Here is a 23,222-nt window from a genome sequence, read left to right on the forward strand (position 1 = left end):
CGAAATGAGCTTTTGCTGATATCATGAATGTAATGCAGGAACACTTAGAAACAAAATCATTGTTGACTGCTGAATGTTTTAGGTTTCATAAGCAAAATCAAAAGGAAGGGGAGTGCATTTCAGCATGTGAAAGCTGAATTAAAGAAATTGCCTGAGTATTGTCATTTCAGTAATGGGCTTAATGATATAGTGACAGATTGTGTAGTTTGTGGAATCTTACAAGAAAGCTTTCAAAATTGCCTCCTAATTGAAGCACAACTCACATTTAAAAAAGCAGTTGAAATCACTGTATCAATGGAAACGCAATTTGAGTTACAGTCAGGAATAAAAGTGAACATGAACAAAATTGCAATGTCTAAACAGAAAACCTGCCTGACTGAACAAATTTTGTTACTGCTGTGGCAGGGGGTCACATACACCAGACCAGTGCAGGTTTAAAGGCAAAACTTGCAGAGAATGCAACAAAGTAAGACACATGCAAAGACCATGAGGGCTGACAAAAATAAATGGACAACACAGGGAAGAGAAAAAGGTAAAGAGTCAAGTAACAGTTTCCAAAAGAGCACTAATCTGCATGCTGTTGATGAAAAATCTGATAATGATGAGAGTGATACAGGACTGAGTAGCCTTGAGATTCACATTGTGAAAACTAACAGGAAAGAAGCAACATGGCTTAGAGCAGATGTGAACAGCAAATTAATTGAAATGGAATTGGATACTGGTCTGGCTGTTTCACTCATCACACAAAATGACTTTGAACAGCATTTCAAAGATAATGAACTGAAGCCTGCAGATATCCAACTAAGGACTTACACTGGAGAAAAGATAACTCCCGTGGGAATGACTTCCATAACAGTGGAATGTAACAACCAACAAGCCACATTGGGCTTGTATGTGGTAAAAAAAAACAGGCGGCCAGCCTTGTGGGGCTGTGATTGGCTGAGACAACTACAACTTGATTGGGTATCCATCAACCATTTGTATGCCACACCCCCTGCAGTAGAGTCAACTGAAAGTGAATTAAGAAAGGGACTGGATGATACCACAGTAGTGTTCAAAGATGGCACTGGAAAACTCAAAACATATCATGGGTAAACTAAACATGCCACACCTAAGTTTTACAAAGCTCATCCAGTTCCTTATACCATCCATGATAAAGTAGCCAGTGAGCTAGATTGTATGGAGGCCGAAGGAATGCATTCTAAGATTGAATGAATCCATGGTTAACACCAATAGTCCCAATAGCCAAGTATGGGTCTGTCAGAATCTGAGGTGATTTTAAGGTCACCATCAACTGTGTACTGAAAGTAGATCAAAACCGTCTACCCAGGATAGTAGATATTTTTGTAAATCTTTCTGGAAGAAAACACCGGCAAAGTGATTGTAGCTGAGGTCTATCTACAGATGGAGATGGAAGAAGAGTCTAAAGTGCTTCTCACCATAAATACTCACAGAGAGCTTTATCACTATAATAGGCTTATTTCAGCATCAGAATCAGGTTTATTATTACCGGCATGTGATGTAAATTTGTTAACTTAGCAGCAGCAGTTCAATGCAATACATAATCTAGCAGAGAGAGGAAATAATAACAATAATAATAAATAAAATAAAACATAATAAATAAACAGGTAAATCAAGTACATATATTGAACAGATTATTAAAAAATGTGCAAAACAGAAATACTGAATGTTAAAAAAGTGAGGTAGTGTCCAAAGCTTCAAAGTCCATTCAGGAATCGGATGGCAGAGGGAAAGAAGCTGTTCCTGAATTGCTGAGTATGTGCCTTCAGGCTTCTGTACTTCCTACTTGATGGTAACAGTGAGAAAAGGGCATGCTGGAGGTCTTTAATAATGGATGCTGCCTTTCTGAGACATCTAAGGATGTCCTGGGTACTTTGTAGGCTAGTGCCCAAGATGGAGCTGACTAGATTTACAACCTGCTGCAGCTTCTTTTGGTCTTGTGCAGTAGCCCCTCCATACCAGACAGTGATGCAGCCTGTCAGAATGCTCTCCACGGTACGACTGCAGACGTTTTTGAGTGTATTTGTTGACATGCCAAATCGCTTCAAACTCCTAATAAAGTATAGCTGCTGTCTTGCCTTCTTTACGACTACATCAATGTGTTGGGACCAGGTTAGATCCTCAGAGATCCTGACACCCAGGAACTTGAAGCTGCTCACTCTCTCTACTTCTGATCCCTCTATGAGGATTGGTATGTGTTCCTTCATCTTATCCTTCCTGAAGTCCACAATCAGCTCTTCCGTCTTGAGTGCCAGGTTGTTGCTGCGGTACCACTCCATGAGTTGGCTTATCTCACTCCTGTACGCCCTCTCGTCACCACTTGAGATTCTACCAACAATGGTTGTATCAATGGCAAATTTGTAGATGGTATTTGAGCTATGCCTAGCCACACAGTCATGTGTATACAGAGAGTAGAGCAGTGGGCTAAGCACACACCCCTGAGGTGTGCCAGTGTTGCTCGTCAGCGAAGAGGATATGTTATCTCCAATCCACACAGACTGTGGTCTTCTGGTTAGGAAGTTGAGGATCCAATTACAGAGGGAGGTACAGAGGCCCAGGTTCTGTAACTTCTCAATCAGGATTGTGGGAATGATGGTGTTAAATACTGAGCTATAGCCAATGAACAGCATCCTGACATAGGTGCTTGTGCTGTCTAGATGGTCTAAGACCTTGTGAAGAGCCATGGAGACTGCGTCTGCCGTTGTCCTATTGTGACGTTAGGCAAATTGCAATGGATCCAGGTCCTTGCTGGTCTAGTCATGACCAACCTCTCAAAGCATTTTATCACTGTCAGTGTGAGTGCTACCGGGTGATAGTCATTAAGGCAGCCCACAATATTCTTCTTTGGCACTGATATAATTGTTGCCTTTTTGAAGCAAGTGGGAACTTCTGCCAGTAGCAGTGAGAGGTTGAAAATGTCCTTGAATACTCCTGCTAGTTGGCTGGCACAGGTTTTCAGAGCCTTATCAGGTATTCCATCAGGACTTTCTGCTTTGTGAGGGTTCACTCCCTTTAAAGACAGTGTAACATCGGCTTCTGAGACTGAGATCACAGGCAGCAGGGATCTTCACAGCTGTAGTTGTGTTCTCCCTTTTAAAGCGTGCATAGGTGTTGAGTTCATCTGGTAGTGAAGCATCGCTGCCATTCATACTATTGGGTTTCACTTTGTGGGAAGTAATGCCTTGCAGTCCCTGCCAGAGTTGCCGTGCATCTGATATCACCTCCAACCTCATTTGAAATTGTCCCTTCGGCCTTGAAATAGCCCTCTGCAAATCTTACCTGGTTTTCTGGTACAGGCCTGCGTTGCCAGACTTGAATTTTTGGAATAGCATCTGCACCTGTACTCTGGCAGAAAGCCATGAACCAGGTGCTGCAAGGCTGCCCATGCACTCAGAGTCAACTGTTCGAGAAGAAGTGTGTCTAGACTGGTCAGGGGCACTTGCAGCATTCCCAGAGCCAGCTCCTATAACCACAACGGAGGAGACCCCAGAACCTGAGATTGTTCCTCAATTCGACCTTATTGTGATCAACCCTCACTTCGGGAAGTCTGATCACCTGGCTGTACTTCTACTTCCTGATCATTGGCAGAGACTGAAGACTGCAGCACCAGTAGTGAGGACCAAGAAATTATGGATACAGGAGCATCTACAGGACTGCTTTGAATCGGTGGACTGGACTGTATTCAGGGATCCATCTTCGAATCTGGATGAATATGCCACAGTTCTTACCGACTTTATTAAAACCTGTGTGGATGAGTGTGTGCCTACGAAAACTTGCTGTACATTCCCAGACCAAAAGCTGTGGATGAATCAGGAGGTACGTCATCTGCTGAGGGTGAGATCTGTAGCATTTAAGTCTGGTGACCCAGGTCTGTACAGGAAAACTAGACATGATTTGCGGAGGGCTATTGCAAGGGCAAAGAGACAATTCTGACTGAGCATGCAGGTGAGTCGGATACACGTCAACTCTGGCAGGATTTACAAGACATTACTTCCTACAAAGCAAAACCCAATAGGATGAATGGCAGTGATGCTTCATTACCAGATGAGCTCAGTGCCTTCTATGCACGCTTTGAAAGGGAATATATAAGTACAGCTGTGAAGATCCATAGTGCAGCCAGTGATCCTGTGATATCTGTCTCAGAGGCAGATGTTAGGTCGTCTTTCAGGAGGGTGAACCCTCACAAGGTGGCAGGTCCCAATGGAGTACCTGGTAAGGCTCTGAAAATTTGTGCCAACCAACTCGAAGGACTATTCAAGGACATTTCCAACCTCTCACTGCTATGGTCGGAAGTTCCCACCTGCTTCAAAAGGGCAATAATTATACCGGTGCCTAAGAGTAGTGTGAACCACCTTAATGACTATCACCCAGCAGCATTCACGTCTACAGTGATGAAACGATTTGAGAGGTTGCTCATGGCTAGAATCAACTCTTGCCTCATCAAGGACCTGGACCCATTGCAATTTGCCTATCGCCAGTATGTCTGCAGCTGACGCAATCTCAACGACTCTCTACACGGCCTTAGACCACCTGGACAATACAAACATCTATGTCAGGATGTTGTTCGTCGACTATAGCTCAGCATTTAACACCATCATTCCCACAATCCTGATTGAGTAGTTGCAGATCCTGGGCCCTTGTACTTTCCTCTGCAATTGGATCCTCGACTTCCTAACCAGAAGACCACGATCTGTGCAGATTGGTGATAACATCTCCTCCTTGCTGACGATCAACACTGGTGCACCTCAGGGGTGTGTGCTTAGCCCACTGCTGTACTCTCTCTATACACACGACTGTGCGCCTAGGCATAGCTCAAATACCATCTATAGATTTGCTGATGATACAACCATTGTTGGTAAAATCTCAGATGGTGAAGAGAGGACATACAGGAGTGAGGATATGCCAGCTAGTTGAGTGGTGTCACAGTAACAATCCTGTACTTATTGTCAGTAAGATGGAAGAGCTGATTGTGGACTTCAGGAAGGGTAGAACCAAGGGAACAAAATCCAATGCTCATAGAGGGATCAGAAGTGGAGAGAGTGAGCACTTTCAAATTCCTGGGTGTCAAGATCTCTGAGGATCTAACCTGGTCCCAACATATCACTGCAGCTTTAAAGAAGGCAAGGCAGTAGCTATATTTCATTAGGAGTTTGAAGGGATTTGATTTGTCAACTGAAACCCTCGAAAACATCTATAGATGTACCATGGAGAACATTCTGACAGGCTGCTTCACTGTCTGGCATGGGGGTAGGGGCTACTGCACAGGACCGAAAGAAGGTACAGAGAGTAGTAAAATTAGTCAGCTCCATCTTGGTACTAGCCTTCATAGTACCCAAGACATCTTCAGGGAGCAGTGCCTCAGAAAGGCAATGTCCATTACTAAGAATCCCCATCACCCAGGGCATGCCCTCTTCTCGTTGTTACCGTCAGGAAGGAGGAAGAAGATACAGAAGCCTGAAGACACACACTCAGCTATTCAGAAACAGCTTCTTCCCCTCTGCCATACGATTCCTAAATGGACATTGAACCCGTGAATACTACCTCACTTTTTAAAATATATATTATTTCTGTTTTTGCATTATTTTTAATTTATTCAACATATATATTTTTTCTGTAAGATATTTATTTGTTTCTATATGTATTGCATTGAACTGCTGCTGCTAAGTTAACAAATTTCACGACACATGCCAGTGATGATAAAGCTGATTCTGATTCTCATTCTCATTGTTTCACAGCCACAAGTCTCACCTGTCAAGCAGAGTGACCATAGTAAATGGCTGGGTACTTAGCAGTGTGGAGAAACAGAGGGATCTTAGGATTCACATCCTTAGATCTGCTGAAGTTGGTGAAGTTGAACACACTGCCAGGGGTGTTGGTCGAGGCAGATACATTAGGAACATATAAGAGACTCTTGGGTAGGCACATGGATAAAGGAAAAATGGAGGGCTATGCAGGAGAGAACAACGTCATGGGCCAAAGGGTCTGCACTGTGCTGTAATATTCTAGATTCAGTGGCCACTTTATTAGGCACACCTGTACACATCTACACCTGCTCATTAATGCAAATATTCAATCAGACAATCATGTGGCAGCAACTCAATACATAAAAGCATGCAGAGATGGTCAAGGCGTTCAGACCAAACATCAGAATGGGGAAGAAATGTGATCTAAGTGACTTTGATTGTGGAATGATTGTTGGTGCCAGACAGGGTGGTTTGAGTATCTCAGGAACTGCTGATTTCCTGGGAATTTTCAGACATAATAGTCTCTAGAGTTTACAGAAAATGGTGCAAAAAACCCATACAGTGAACAGTATTTCTGTGGGCGAAAATGCCCTGTTAATGAGCAAACTCAGAGGACAATGGCCAGGCAAGTCCAAACTGACAAGAAGATGACAGCAACTCAGATACTTATGCATTACAACTGTGATGTGCAGAAGAGCACCTCGGAATGAACAACACACTGATCCTTGACATGGATGGGCAACAGCAGCAGAAGACCACAAACATACACTCAGGAGGTACCAAGTAAAGTGGGAACTGAGTGTATGTTCTATGTTCTACAGGACAGCATTACTTTACTGGCAGCTCCCAAGGGGTCTTGGCGAATGACTTACTCCAAAGTTGAGGGAGGCCATTCAACCTCTCAAGGTTATGCTGGCTACCAGCATAACAAGCCCATCAGTTTCTTCCCCACTCTCGTTATTTCCCTGTAACCATGCAATTTCACCTGCCCATCAGCTCTCCAAGGACTCCTTTGGTCTAGTGGCATTTGGGCACTGAGAATAGTTTTAGTGATAATGGAATGGCTGTATCCAGTGCCAGTGGGACAGTTGTCCAAGTTAGCAGATCTTCCTTTCCTGGAATTTTGGCTCTCCAGCCTGCTTGAGGACTTCTTTTGGTGTTGGATTATGCAGAGCGGAGTTAGCTGCTATTGGAGATGCCTCATGTGGTCAAACAGCTTTGATCAACCAAGAAAGATTTTAGCATGCAAGCTGCAGGGACCAGCCCAGGAAAATCTAACTTAGGAGAAGGAAGGAAAACAACAGTATGTGTGTTCATAAAAAGGACTCAAATATGCATACAGTGCACCAATGTACCTTGTGTATCACCCCAGCCTGTAACGTAGCATTCTGCTCCACTCGATAATATAAAACCCGATTCAGGCAGGCAGACTATATTGACCTCGTTGTTCACGACCGCTGGCCTGAAATCAAAAGGTGCAATTTGAATTACTGGTGTCATAAGGCATATGACACAGAGATAAAGGAGCAGAATTTGGCTATTCAAACCACCAAGTCTGCTCCAACATTCAATATTAGCTGATTTATTATCCCTCGCAACCCCATTCTCCTCTCTTCTCCCTATAACCTTTGACACCCTTACAAATCAAGAATCTATCAACCTCTGTTTTAAATATACCGAATGACTTGGCTTTCACAGCCTTCTGTGGCAATGAATTCTACTGATTCACCACTGACTTAACCTGCAAGTTAACCTTTAGGAAATCCTGCACAAGGATTCTCAAGTCAATTTGCACCCCTGATTTCTGAGTTTAGTAAATAGACTACACTTCTATTTCTTCTACTAACATGTATGACTATACACTTCTTGATACTGTATTCCATCTGCCACTTCTTTGCCAATTCTCCAAATCTGTCTAAGTCCCTGCTTCCTCAACACTACTTGCCCCTCCACCTTTCGTTGTATCATCTGCAAATTTGATCAGAAAGCCATCAATTCCATTATTCAAATCACTGACGTGAAATCACTACGTGAAAAGAAGCGGACTCATAGTCATAGTCATAGTCATACTTTATTGATCCCGGGGGAAATTGGTTTTCATTACAGTTGCACCATAAATAATAAATGGTAATAGAACCATAAATAGTTAAATAGCAATATGTAAATTATGCCAGTAAATTATGAATTTTCCAGGACCAGCCTATCAGCACAGGGTGTCTGACCCTCCAAGGGAGGAGTTGTAAAGTTTGATGGCCACAGGCAGGAATGACTTCCTATGACGCTCTGTGCTGCATCTTGGAGGAATGAGTCTCTGGCTGAATATACTCCTGTGCCCACCCAGTACATTATGTAGTGGATGGGAGACATTGACCAAGATGGCATGCAACTTAGACAGCATCCTCTTTTCAGACACCACCGTGAGAGAGTCCAGTTCCATCCCCACAACATCACTGGCCTTACGAATAAGTTTGTTGATTCTGTTGGTGTCTGCTACCCTCAGCCTGCTGCCCTAACACACAACAGCAAACATGATAGCACCGGCCACCACAGACTCGTAGAACATCCTCAGCATCGTCCGGCAGATGTTAAAGGACCTCAGTCTCCTCAGGAAGTAGAGACGGCTCTGACCCTTCTTGTAGACAGCCTCAGTGTTCTTTGACCAGTCCAGTTTATTGTCAATTTGTATCCCCAGGTATTTGTAATCCTCCACCATGTCCACACTGACCCCCTGGATGGAAACAGGGGTCACCAGTTCCTTAGCTCTTCTCAGGTCTACCACCAGCTCCTTAGTCTTTTTCACATTAAGCTACAGATAATTCTGCTCACACCATGTGACAAAGTTTCCTACCGTAGCCCTGTACTCAGCCTCATCTCCCTTGCTGATGCATCCAACTATGGCAGAGTCATACGAAAACTTCTGAAGATGACAAGACTCTGTGCAGTAGTTGAAGTCTGAGGTGTAAATGGTGAAGAGAAAGGGAGACAAGACAGTCCCCTGTGGAGCCCCAGTGCTGCTGATCACTCTGTCAGACACACAGTGTTGCAAGCACACGTACTGTGGTCTGCCAGTCAGGTAATCAAGAATTCATGACACCAGGGAAGCATCCACCTGCATCGCTGTCAGCTTCTCCCCCAGCAGAGCAGGGCGGATGGTGTTGAATGCACTGGAGAAGTCAAAAAACGTGACCCTCACAGTGCTCGCTGCCTTGTCCAGGTGGGCGTAGACACAGTTCAGCAGGTAGACGATGGCATCCTCAACTCCTAGTTGGGGCTGGTAGGCGAACTGGAGGGGATCTAAGTGTGGCCTGACCATAGGCTGAAGCAGCTCCAGAACAAGTCTCTCCAGGGTCTTCATGATGTGGGAGGTCAATGCTACCGGTCTGTAGTCATTGAGGCCGCTGGGGCGCGGCGTCTTCGGCACAGGGACGAGGCAGGACATTTTCCACAGTACAGGAACCCTCCGGAGCCTCAGGCTCAGGTTGAATACATGGCGAAGTACTCCACATAGCTGAGGGGCACAGGCTTTGAGCACCTCGGTACTGCAGCCTTGCTTGGGTTGAGAGGTTTCAGCTGTCCTCTCACCTGTTCAGCCGTGAAGCCCACCGCGGTGGTTTTGTGTGGGGGAGGGGTATAGTCATGAGAGCAAGGTGGGGGACTATGAGGAGGGGTAGGAGGGGAGAGTGGAATATGTGTTGGTTGGGGGCTGACAACAGATGGCTCATGTGGGGGATGGGCAGGGGTCACAATGTCAAATCTGTTAAAGAACAGGTTAAGTTCGTTGGCCCTGTCCACACTGCCCTCAGCTCCTCTGTTGCTAGTTTGCCGGAACCCAGTGATGGTCCTCATCCCCCTCCAGACCTCTCTCATGTTGTCCTGCTGAAGTTTCCACTCAAGCTTCCTCTTGTACCTGTCTTCCGAAGACTTGACTGTCTTCTGAAGAACAATGCTAGTCACTGGCAACCAACTAGAAGAAGTCCCCTTTATTCCCACTCTTTGCCTCCTGCCAGTTAGTCAATCTTCTTTCTGTGATGGTATTTTTCCTGCAATAGCATGGGCTCTTACCTTCCTTTTTTAGCAGTTTGATGTGCAGCACCTTGTCAAAGGCCGTCTGATAATCCAAGTAAACAACATCCACTAACTCTCCTTTATCTATCCTGCCTGTTATTTCCTCAAAGAATTCCAACAGGTTTGTCAGGCAAGATTTCCCCTAAAGGAAACCATGCTGACTTTGGCCTATTTTATCATGTGCCTTCAAATACCCTGAAGCCTCATTCTTAATAATGGACTCCAAGATCTTTCCAGCCACTGGCCAGGATAATTCTCCCTCCCTCCCTTCTTAAAGAATGGAGTGATATTTGCAATTTTCCAGTCCTCTGGAACCAATTCAGAATCTAGTAATTCTTGAAAGATCACAATTTCACAATTTCTTCAGCTCCCTCTTTCAGAACATTGGGGAACATTACTTTTTTATATATTGAAATAACTTTTGGTATCTCCTTATATTATTAACTAGCTTACCTTTATATTTCATCTTTTCCCTCCTTATTGCTTTTTAATTGCCTTCTGGTGGTTTTTAAAAACATCTCAGTCCTCCAACTTTTGTTTTTAGCTGCCTTTGATATCCCTTGTCAGCCACAGTTGCATCAACCTCCATTTTGAATGCTTCTTCTTTTTTGGACTGAACTGATCCTGCGTCTTCTGCATTGCTCACAGAAACAGTAGCTATTTCTGCTCTGCCATCATCCCTGCTGTTGTCCTTTTCCAATAAACTTTGGTCAGCTCCTTTCTCATGCCTGTGGAATTCCATTTACTCTATTGTAACACTGATACATCCTCTCCTGCTAAAACTACAGGATAAATTCTATTACATAACGATTACTGGCTCTGAAGGGTTCCTCTACCTTAAGCTTCCTAATCAAATCTGGTTCTTTACACAGTACCTAAACCAGAATTACCTTTTCCCCAGTGGGCTCAACCACAAGCTGCCGTAAAAAGCTATCTCATAAACATGCTATAAAGTGCCCCTCCTGCAATTCAAACCAACCTGTTTTCCCAATCTACCTGCACATTGAAATCTCCATGACTATCATAACATTGCCCCTCTTACATGGCTTTTCTATCTTCTGTTGGGTTTGTATCCCACATCCTGGCATACAGTTTGGAGGCTTGTATATAACTCCCATCTGGGTGTTTTTACTCTTGCAGTTCCTTTATTCTACCTACAATGATTCTCCATCTTCTGATCCTGTTACTTCTCTCTACGGTTTTAATTTCATTTTTTACCAACAGAGCCCCCCCCCACCCCTGCAACCCCCTGCCATTCTGCCTGTCCATCCTATACGATGTGTATCCTTGGATGTTAAGCTCCGTACTGTTACTTCTTTCAGCCACAACGCAGTGATGTCCACATTGTCATATCTGTCAATCTCGAACTGTGCTACAAGATCATCTACCTTATTCCATATATTATGTGCATTCAGATGTAACACCTTCAGTCCTGTATTCATCAACCTTTTCAATTTTGTCTTTAAGTTACCAGAAGTAAAATTTCTTCTAATGTCTTTGTCTTTTTTTTATTCAGTAATCTCTCCTGCACTCTCCTTCCCTTTTACTTTATCCTCACTTTTCCAAGCTGTTGAATCCAACCCCCCCACCACTCCAGAATTCAATTTGATAAAGCCCTATCCACAGTCAGGACCCTAGTCCCAGCATAGTTCAAGTGGAGCCCTTCCCATCAGAACAGCTCCCTCCTTCCCCAGTACTGATGCTAATGTCCCACAAATTCAGTTTTTCTTCTCCCACACCAATCTTTGAGCCACATAATGAATTCTTTGATCTTATTTACTCTGTGCCAATTTGTACGTGGTTAAAGTAACAATCCAAAGCTTACTACCTTTTGTAGTGCCGCATTTTAATTTAGTCCCTAGCTGCTCAAATTCTCTCAGCAGAACCTTTCTCCTGTGTTGTTGGTACCCACATGGATTATTCCCTAACCACTCCAAATTCTTCAGCAGGTCAAATGACAACAAAGCCTTCAACACTCTCATGCTTGTGAAAGGGAATTGTGCCTACTTTGCTAACTATTCGATCCCCAATTACAACTACATACAATTCCCTTCTCTCCCCCCTCTTGAATGGCTCCATAAACACGATTCGGTTGCTCATCTTTCCTACAGCCCCAATTTTCATCCTCAGAGGGAGCAACAGTATCAGACCTGAGGTTGGAGCTTGGCAGAAGAGGTGCAGAGATGGATCGCACCACTCTTTGGCTTCTTCCATTGAGCCAATGTCTAATCCAATTTACCACCTCTCCATGTATACCTAGCGACTGAATTTTCCTAACTAACCTCCCATGCGGGACCTTGTCAAAGGCCTTACTGAAGTCCATGTAGACAATATCCACTTTCCTGGTAACCTCCTCGAAAAACTCCAATAGATTGGTCAAACATGACCTACTACGCACAAAGCCATGTTGACTCTCCCTAATAAGTCCCTGTCTATCCAAATGCTTGTAGATTCTGTCTCTTAGTACTCCCTCCAATAACTTACCTACTACCGACATTAAACTTACTAGCCTATAATTTCCCGGATTACTTTTCGATCCTTTTTTAAACAACGGAACAACATGAGCCACTCTCCAACCCTCCGGACCTCACCTGTAGACAGCGATATTTTAAATATTTCTGCCAGGGCCCCTGCAATTTCAACACTAGTCTCCTTCAAGGTCCGAGGGAACACCCTGTTAGGTCCCGGGGATTTATCCACTTTAATTTTCCTCAAGCCAGCAAGGACCTCCTCCTTTTCAATCTGTACAGTTTCCATGATCTCACTACTTGTTTCCCTTAATTCCATAGACTTCATGCCAGTTTCCTTAGAATGAGGCCACTTGGGCTATCAAATCTTAACCATATAACCATATGACAATTACAGCACGGAAACAGGCCATCTCGGCCCTTCTAGTCCGTGCCGAACTCTTACTCTCACCTAGTCCCACTGACCTGCACTCAGCCCATAACCCTCCATTCCTTTCCTGTCCATATATCTATCCAATTTAACTTTAAATGACAACATCGATTCTCCAACATCTTCTCCACTATTCCAATATGACTGCGTTATTATTCCTCTCAGGCCCTTTCTCCTGCCTTTTCCCCATAACCCTTCACACCCTTACTAATACAGAGCCTATCAATCTCCGATTCAAACATACCCAGAGGCTTGGCCTCTAAGGCCATCTGTGGCAATGAATTCCACACATTCACCACCCTCCAGCTAAAGAAATCTGTCCTCATCTCTATACTTTCATTCACAAAATCCTCAATCAGTAAATTAGCACCTGCAAGACGTCTGCAATGTTTGGTAGAGGATGATAAGTGATAATTAATATTCACTTCACTCTCAGTCCACAATAGAGAGCCATATCAGAATCAGGTTTACTATCACTTGTATCCATCATGAAATCTGTTTTTTTTGAGGCAGTAATACAGTGCAACACATAAAATTACTACAGTATTGTGCAAAAGGAAGCATGATAAACTGTTGCATGTACAAATGTATATAAGAGCTACTTAAAATAGAAGCAAATAATTACATGTTACACTGGAAAGAAAATAACAATTAAACAGTTTAATCTAAGAGTTAAAGAGTCTGATCCAACAGTTGAGTCAACGGCGACTTAAATATTGAATGCCAAGGTAGGAGGTTACAGACTCTCTTGCTGGAAGTGGCTACTGCTTGGGATTAGAGTGATGCTACTTCCCTTCAATCACTTGGTTCTTAAAACAACCTGCACAACCCTAATCACTATAGTCACCTCGCATTAAAATGGGCATTTGTTATTCTTTCTTGCAAAAATTGTCTATAATACATGTTTGTTCTATTTTTTCCCTGGGAAGCTGCTTATATGATGATGTGTCCATGTGATGTTGCTGCCAGTAAGATTGTCATTCCACATTCCACATGTACTTGTGCATATGGTAATAAACTTAAAAGTTAACTTGAAAGTCTATGAGACCCAAAGGCATAGGAGCAGAATTAGACCATTCTGTTCAGCAAGTCTGCTCCACCATTCTATCATGGCTTTCAGAATTCTTTAAGAAAATCTTTAGGAAATATTTAAGAAAATGCAAATATGTACCGTTGGAGCTTTAACAAGGCAAGGTCACTCCGGGGATGAGCAAAATAATCTTCAACATCTCTTATTTGTCTTGATGGTTCCCTGGCACTCTCTTTGTGTATTCCAAGGTAGATTTTGAGAGCTGAAGGTCCATATAACCTGAAATGATAGAAGTAGCTATCAATATCTTGTCTCTGTCTTTTAAACAGAAAAAAAGTATTTATTTACATTTCCTCTTTAACACAGTAATACGTCCTATGGTATTTTAATTAGCAAAGTTAATGAATTATTAGGAGCATAGCTCAGAAAATGAGGTTGGAGTATCTCAAGTGAGGGGAGAGAATTAGTGTGAAGTTTTCGGAGAGAGTCTGTAAATGACTTATTTCCAACCAGCTTTTGTGGAATCCATGAACAGAAAACCTTACGAAAAGTGGTGGATATAGCCCAGTCCATCACAGGAGGTGCTTATGGAGTACAAGAAAGAAAATAGGAGAGGAAAAAGAAGGCATGAGGTTGCTTTAGCAGACAAGGTGGAGGAGTACCCTCAGGGATTCTATACATTATACTTTATTGTCCCCAAACAATTGATACTAGAACGTACAATCATCACAGCGATATTTGATTCTGCGCTTCCCACTCCCTGGATTACAAATATTAAATATTAAAAATATTAAAAATAGTTAAAATTAGTAAATATTAAAATTTTAAATTATAAATCATAAATAGAAAGTAGAAAAAGGGAAAGTAAGGTATTACAAAAAAAAACGAGAGGCAGGTCCAGATATTTGGAGGGCACGGCCCAGATCCGGGTTAGGATCCATTCAGCAGTCTTATCACAGTTGAAAAGAAGCTGTTCCCAAATCTAGCCATATGAGTCTTCAAGCTCCTGAGCCTTCTCCCGGAGGGAAGAGGGACGAAAAGTGTGTTGGTTGGGTGGGTCGTGTCCTTGATTATCCTGGCAGCACTGCTCTGACAGCGTGCGGTGTAAAGTGAGTCCACGGACAGAAGATTGGTTTGTGTGATGTGCTGCGCCGTGTTCACGATCTTCTGCAGCTTCTTTCGGTCTTAGACAGGACAAATTCCATACCAGGTTGTGATGCACCCTAGAAGAATGCTTTCTACGGTACATCTATAAAAATTAGTGAGGGTTTTAGGGGACAGGCCAAATTTCTTTAGTTTTCTCAGGAAGTAAAGGCGCTGGTGGGCCTTCTTAGCAGTGAACTCTGCTTGATTGGACCAAGTCAGGTCATTTGTGATATTGACCCCGAGGAACTTAAAGCTTTTGACCTATTCCACTTGTGCACCACCGATGTAAATTGGGTCGTGCGGTCCGCTACTCCTTCTGAAGTCAACAACCAATTCCTTCGTCTTGCTGACGTTGAGGGATAGATTATTGTCTTCGCACCATGCCATCAGGTTTTTAATTTCCTCTCTGTACTCAAACTCATCATTACCCGAGATACGGCCTACAATTGTTGTGTCATCAGCAAACTTATATATTGAGTTTGATGGAAACTTGGCTACACAATCATGGGTGTACAGTGAGTACAGCAGGGGGCTGAGCACACAGCCTTGTGGGGCACCAGTGCTCAGAGTGATTGTAGAGGAGAGCTTGTCCCCTATTTTTACAGCCCGGGTCCTGTCTGTGAGGAAGTTGAAGATCCAGCTGCAGATCTGTGTGCTAAGGCCCAGGTTCCGGAGCTTAGGAATCAGTTTATTTTTAATGATGGTATTAAAGGCAGAGCTGTAGTCAATGAAAAGGAGCCTTATGTATGTGTCTTTATTCTCCAGGTGCTCTAAGGAGGAATGTAGGACAGAGAGATGGCATCTGCCGTTGACCTGTTGCTCCGGTAGGCGAATTGCAAAGCATCGAGGTTGACTGGTAGGCTGTGGTTGATGTGTGCCATAACCAATCTCTCGAAGCACTTCATAGCAATTGATGTCAGAGCCACAGGTCGATAGTCGTTCAGGCATGCCACCTTGCTCTTCTCCGGCACTCAGATTATCGTTGCCTTCTTAAGACATGAGGGGATCTTAGACTGAAGCAAGGAGCAGTTGAAGATGTCAGCAAACACTCCAGCTAGCTCGTTTGCACAGGCCCGGAGACCCGTCCTGGGACACTATCTGGGTCCATCGCCTTCCTTGGATTTATCTTCAGGAAGGCCCTTCTAACGTCCTCCTCGGTGACAATGGATCTTGGTGTCACCAGGTCCGGTTCATCCGGAGGGAGCAGGATGCTCCTCTTCTGTTTGAATCTTGCATAGAATACTTTAAGTTCGTCAGGAAGAGAAGTGCCAATGTTATTGATATTCCCAGCCTTTTCTTTGCGCCCAGTGATCTCATTTAGACCCTGCCATAGTCTACTGGCATCCCTGTAGTTAGCCTGGGCTTCCAACTTGGCTCAATATTGCCTCTTGGCGTCATTAATGGCTTTTCGGAGTTCACGCCTGGATTCCGTGTAGCGACCGGTATCACTGGACCTAAAAGTCGCAGCTCTAGCCTTTAAAAGGGACTTGACCTCATAATTCATCCAGGGTTTCCGGTTAGGAAATACCCGGATTGTCTTGGAAGACACACAGTCCTCCGTGCATTTCCAAATAAAGTCCGTGACAGCTGAGGCATACTCATCGAGGTTAGCTGCCGAGTCCTTGAATACTAACCAGTCCACCGCTTCAAAGCAGTCACGGAGGACCTCATCCGTTTCCTCCGTCCAACGCGACACTACTTTTGACCTCCGGCTTCAGTTTGTGTTTGTAAGCTTGTAAGCCGGGTGGAGGAGTATGGCCTGATGGTCCGATTTTCCGAAGTGAAGTCGTGGGACGGAGCGGTAGGCATCCTTGACAGCGCCTTTCTGAGGTTGGCCTGGTTAAAGACCCCGGCTGTAATGAGCAAAACCTCCGAATACCTGGTCTCAAGTTCACTGATGTTGGCATACAGTATGTTCACAGCACACTCCACGTCTGCCTGGGGGGGAATGTAGACCGCTGTCAGTACGATTGAGGTGAATTCCCGTGGCAGATAGTAGGGACGACACTTCACCGACAGGTGTTCCAGGTCCGGGTTGCAGAAGCTTGTCAGTGCCACTGTGTCCGAGCACCACCCAGTGTTGATCAGTAGGCAGACATCACCTCCCCTCGTCTTACCCGAAGATGCCGTGCAGTCCATCCGATGGATCGAAAATCCCTCCAGTCAGATGGCACAGTCAGGGGTGGCAGGGGAGAGCCAGGTCTCGGTGAAACAGAATACACAGCAGTTCTGCATCTCTCTGCAGTAGGTGACTCTCCCCTTAAGATCATCCGCCTTGATCTCTATGGCTTGCACATTAGCTAGTAGGATGGTGGGCATAGGGACCCTGAAGCCCCTCAGCTTCAATCTGACCAGCAGCCCAGCTCTTTTCCCATGCTTCCTCGGTAAGAAGTGCATCTTTCCAGGTCTCCATTGATGCAGTGTGTTGTTGTCAGCTCTTTGAGATAGGTTGATGCGTCCCGTGGGAATCGATCGGCGGGTCGCGTCGTCGTGCGTGCCAGGTCGGGCCGAGTAACGGGGGAGGCTCCGCTGTCACTTCCAGCTGCCGGGGGCCTGGGCTGTCAATTGGGTTGGGCCCCGAAGCCGACATTTATTCCTGGATGGCCGGGCTCCTGGCTGAAACAAGTCCTTAAGCTGAGTCACGGTTGTGGAGGCCTCCGCTTTAGCCGAGCCTCGGGCTCGATTTCTGAGGTCAGCAGCGGAGGCCTCACTTCCGGCAGCTGTGGATGGCCACCAACGAGGCTTTATGGTGGTCACTCCAGGGAAGCGTTTGGGGCACCTTGAGGTCTCTGCCGTCACTTCTGTGTGGTTGTCTGCTCCAGAGAGGTGCTGGTCGGAATGGGCCGTGTCTCCAAGCACTCCGGCACAGTAGCAGACCGCGGGTCTCCGGGAATGTGGTGGGCCTCGCTTGTCGGGTCCAGGTGCGGTCTGGAGTTTAAGCAGCAGTTCTGGCACGGTGGTCTCCAGCTGGGTCAGTAGCTTTGCCAGGGTGTTATTGATCTTGATCTTGCTAGATTGGAGGTTTAGAAGGGTTTCTCGGGTATAGGATAGTGGAGAGGGCAGTTTGCTCAGGAGAGCACGCGCGAAGTCGCCAGTTACCAGCGCCATCTTTAACAGATAAATATATTAAGAGACATATTAAGAGCAAAATTAGACTCTGGAAGACCAGAATGGTAATCTAAACGTCGAGCCAAAGAGGTGGGGGAGGCCTTAAATACATTTTTTTCAAAACTACCTCAACATCATGGATTTCATACAGATTTCATAGGAGGAGGTTGTTTGCTATCTTGAGACAAAATTAGGGTGGACAAATCCCCAGGGCCTGACAAGGTGGTCCCTCAGGTCCTTTGGGAGGCCAGTGCAGAAATTACCGGGGCCCTAGGAGAGATATTTAAATCATCCTTAGCGACAGGTGAAGTGCTGTAGGACAGGGGTCTCCAACCTTTTTTGCACCGCGGACCGCTTTAATATTGACAATACTCTTGCGGACCGGCCGACTGGGGGTGGGGGGGGGTGTTCAAGTAGGGTTAAACTCACCTCAACATGTCTTTTACAGTTAGGGTTGCCAACTTTCTCACTCCTAAATAAGGGACAAAGGTAGCAGTCAAGTCCCGGGACACTTTACCCCAGAAAAGGCTACCATGACCATGGAGCCTTGCGAGGGCACCTGTGTGCGCATGTGATGTGCACATGTGCGTACGTGCCGATTTTTTTCACCAACAAATCGGTTTTGCAGCGGGGTCTGGACCAGCTGGAAAATGGCAGATGGAGTAGGAAATATATGAGAGAGGAGTTTGTGGCATGCTTCACTCCCTCCACTGCTCATGCAGACCTTTTATGTGCTCCCAGTGCATGGCCTCAAAGTCCTCAACACCCTTCTTCTCCACTTGGGTCTCTACTTCCTTACGAGCTTGAGGAAGATTTGGCATGCCTTCAAACACTGTAACAAACTTCTACCAATGCACTGCAGAAGGTATCCTGACTGGCTGCATCATGGCCTGGTATAACATTTTCAATGTACAGGAACGCAAGAGGCTGTGGAGAATTTTGGCTACAGCCCAGTCCATCATGGGCACAGCCCCGCCCCCGCCCCCACCACCACCATTGACACCATTGACAGGAGGTTCTGCCTCGAGAAAGCAGCTTCTACCATCTAGGATTCGCCACCATATGGGGCATGCCGTTTTCTCACAGCTACCATTAGGGTCGGAGGTACAGAAGCTTGTGGTTCTCCTCCAGGAGCAACTACTTACCATGAGTTTGATGAACTGGCCTACACCACCCTAACCCCGTCATAGCAATGGAACATGATGGACCATCTATTGCACTACATAGAATTTGTTTTTGACTGTGCCTTTTTTTTGCATGGTTAATCTATGGAAGAAATTTATGTACAATCGATATTTTGTATGTTGTCTGAGATGACAGAGTTTACAAGAACGAGGAGGAATCTCTTTGGCCAGAAAATGGTGAATCTGTGGAATTCTTTGCCACAGATGCTGTGGAATCCAAGTCATTAGGTATATTTAAAGCTGAGGCTGATAGGTTCTTGATTAGTAAAGGCATTAAAGGTTATGGGGAGAAGGAAGGAGAATGGAATTGAGAGGGATAATGAGTCAGCCATAATGGAATGGTGGAGCAGCCTCAATGGGCTGAATAGCCTCATTCTGCTCCTATGTCTTATTATCTGTACCTATGTTCCTGTGACGCCACTGCAATTAAGTTTTACATTATAACTGTACCTCACATTAACCTGACGACTTGGATTCCCCAAAGATCATTGGGATGTTGCCTTCCTTCAAGGAATTTTGAGCTCATCTTTGAACTTCTGTCATTGGTGTTCTTTTACTAGGACAGAGTTTGGAATAGAACATTTGTTTTGGAAGTTTGGTGTTGGGCACACCAGTGACCTTAGCTACTCTTAGTAGGGCCTCATTACTACGGATACTGGGAGAGGGCACTGACAGTAGTTTGCTTAACCTCCTTGCGCATGTTCCAAGACAATGTTGATGCTTTTTTCAAGTTCCTTGAGATGTGTGATAGAACATAGAAAATAGAGCAGTGAAGACAGTACAGACCCTTTAGCCCACAATGCTGAGCTGACATTCCATCCTATTCCAAGATCAATCTAAAGTTTCCCTCTCAACATAGCTCTCCATCAACGTGTCTATTAAATGGCACTGCTGTACTTGCCTCTATCACCACCCCTAGTAGTGCTTCCCATGCACCTACCACTCTGTGTAACACACCTGCCTCTGATATCCTCCCCCTATACTTTGCTCCCAACACCTTCAAGTTATCAGAATCAGAATTAAAATTAGGTTTAATATCACTGGCATATGTCATGAAATTTGTTGTTATGCGGCAGCAGTACATTGCAAAACATAATAAAATCTGTGAATTACAGTAAGTAGATTGGCCTTGTGCGTGGTAGGTCATGTTTGACCAATCTATTGGAGTTTTTCGAGGAGGTTACCAGGAAAGTGGATAAAGGGAAGGCAGTGGATGTTGTCTACATGGACTTCGGTAAGGCCTTTGACAAGTCCCACATGGGAGGTTAGTTAGGAAGATTCAGTCGCTAGGTATACATGGACAGGTAGTAAATTGGATTAGACATTGGCTCAATGGAAGAGGCTAGAGAGTGGTAGTGGAGGATTGCTTCTCAGAGTGGAGGCCTGTGACTAGTGGTGTGCCACAGGGATCAGTGCTGGGTCCTTTGTTATTTGTCATCTATATCAATGATCTGGATGATAATATGGTAAATTGGATCAGCAAATTTGCTGATGATACAAAGATTGGAGGTGTAGTGGACAGTGAGGAAGGTTTTCAAAGTTTCCAGACGGATTTGGACCAGCTGGAAAAATGGGCTGAAAAATGGCAGATGGAGTTTAGTACAGAAAAGTGTGATGTATTGCACTTTGGAAGGACAAACCAAGGTAGAACATACAAGGTAAATGGTAGGGCACTGAGGTGTGCAGCAGAACAGGGGGATCTGGGAATACAGATACAAAATTCCCTAAAAGTGGCGTCACAGGTAGGGAGGGTCGAAAGAGAGCTTTTGGTACATTGGCCTTTATAAATCAAAGTATTGAGTATAAGAGCTGGAATGTTATGATGAGGTTGTATAAGGCATTGGTGAGGCCGAATTTGGAGTATTGTGTACAGTTTTGGTCACCAGATTACAGGAAGGATATTAATAAGGTTGAAAGAGTGCAGAGAAGGTTTACAAGGATGCTGCCGGGACTTGAGAAACTGAGTTACAGAGAAAGGTTGAATAGGTTAGGACTTTATTCCCTGGAGCGTAGAAGAATGAGGGGAGATTTGATAGAGGTATATAAAATTATGATGGGTACAGATAGAGTGAATGCAAGCAGGCTTTTTCCACTGAGGCAAGGGAAGAAAAAAACCAGAGGACATGGGTTAAAGGTGAAGGGGGAAAAGTTTAAAGGGAACATTAGGGGGAGCTTCTTCACACAGAGAGTGGTGGGACTGTGGAATGAGCTGCCAGATGAAGTGGTAAATGCGGGCTCATTTTTAACATTTAAGAAAAACTTGGACAGGTACATGGATGAGAGGTGTATGGTGGGATATGGTCCAGGTGCAAATCATTGGGACTAGGCGGAAAAATGGTTCGGCACAGCCAAGAAGGGCCAAAAGGCCTGTTTCCATGCTGTGATGTTCCGTGGTTCTATGGTTCTAGATATTATAAGTATAAGTTAAATAAGTAGTGCAAAGGAGTAGTGTTCATAGGTTTAATGTCTATTCAGAAATCTGACAGCAGAGGGGAAGAAGCTGTTCCTGAATCATTGAGTGTGTGCCTTCAGGCTCCTGTATTGGAGCAATGGGAAGAGAGCATATCCAGGGTGATGAGGTTCTTTAATGATGGATGCTGCCTTTTTGGGGTATCACCTCTTGAAGGCACCCTCGATGCTGGGGAGGATGGTGTCCGTGATGAAGTTGGCTGAATTTACAACATTCTGCAGCTTTTTCCAATCCTGTGACAATGTCCCCTCTGTACCAGACAGTGATGCAGCCAGTTAGAATGCTCAACAGTATATTTGTAGAAATTTGTGAGTGCGTTTCTTCAAATATAGCCACTGTCATGCCTTCTTTGTAACTGCGTCAATATGTTGGGCGCAGGATAGATCGTCAGAGTTGTTGTCACCCAGGAACTTGAAACTGCTCACCCTTTCCACTGCTGATTCCTCAATGAGGACAGATGTGTGTTTCCTTGACTTCTTCTTCCTGAAGTCTACAATCAGTTCCTTGGTCTTACGTTGAGTGCAAGGTTGTTGTTGCAACACCACTCAAACAGCTGATCTAGCCCAATCCTATATGCCTGCTTGTCACCATCTGAATTTCTGCCAATAGTTGCGTTGTTGCCAAATTTATAGATGGTGTTTTAGCTGTGCCTAGCCACACAATTGTGGGTGTAGAGAGAGTAGAGCAGTGGGCTAAAGCATGCATTCTTGAGGTGCACCAATGTTGTTTGTCAGTGAGAAGGAGATGTTATTTCCCAACTGCAAAGACTGTGTTTGGTCAAGGATCCAGTTGCAGAGTGAGTTACAGAGGCCTAGGTTTTTGATTAATACTGCACTTATGATGGTGTTGAATGCAGTGTGCTGTAATCAATGAACAGCAGAATGGCATACCGTAGGTCTGGGTACTGTCCAGATGATCCACGGCTGCGGAGAGAACCAGGGAAATTACATCTGCCATATGCGTGTTGGAGGTGATGTTCAAGGTTGCAGTGAAAATGACTGACAAGCATTAGAGCAAAGTTACAGCCTTGACTGCCATTGGAGGTTGGCCTTCCTATGTTGGCTAATATTATAGCTTGCATTCTTACAGTATAGCAGAAATGGGCTCTACAGCCCATCGAGTCTACCTGATCATCAACCACCCATTTACACTACCCCAAAATTTCTTTCACCCCACATTCCTATCACTGCCCTCCGAGATTCTACCCCTCACCGGGGCAATTTACAGTGGCCAATTAACCCACTAACCTACGTGGCTTTGGGATGTGGGAGGAAACTGCAGCAAAGCTATGTGGCCACAAGAGAGGAGTGCAAACTCCACACAGACAGTGCCTGAGGATGGGACTGAACCCAAGTCTCTAGGTGCTGTGAGGCAGAAGTTCAACTAAATTATGCCACTAATGCATTGTAGAATGTTTACAGTAAAGAAGGACATTCAGCCCATCAGCTCTATCTCTCTCTGCCAGAGTGTTTCTCTGCTTCCATCTGTTTGATGGTGGTGTATAATTTTATTTTGTATTTTTCTTGTAGTTGAACTCTCCTACACTTGGTTTTATT

The 23,222-nt window shown here is 44.7% G+C and overlaps 1 protein-coding gene across 1 annotated transcript in view; it reads right to left on the reverse strand.

Annotated features, from left to right (window-relative positions):
- Positions 1-23,222, reverse strand: part of plg (plasminogen) — a 105,531-nt gene that overhangs the window by 20,654 nt on the left and 61,655 nt on the right. Inside the window, exons 16-17 of the mRNA XM_072265975.1 lie at positions 13,900-14,037; positions 7,121-7,227 (exon numbers count right to left, since the gene is read on the reverse strand). Coding sequence (XP_072122076.1) covers positions 7,121-7,227; positions 13,900-14,037 — 245 coding nt within the window. The remainder of the gene's footprint in view (positions 1-7,120; positions 7,228-13,899; positions 14,038-23,222) is intronic.

Source organism: Mobula birostris, chromosome 8, assembly GCF_030028105.1.
Source record: "Mobula birostris isolate sMobBir1 chromosome 8, sMobBir1.hap1, whole genome shotgun sequence".
NCBI classification, from domain to species: domain Eukaryota; kingdom Metazoa; phylum Chordata; class Chondrichthyes; order Myliobatiformes; family Myliobatidae; genus Mobula; species Mobula birostris.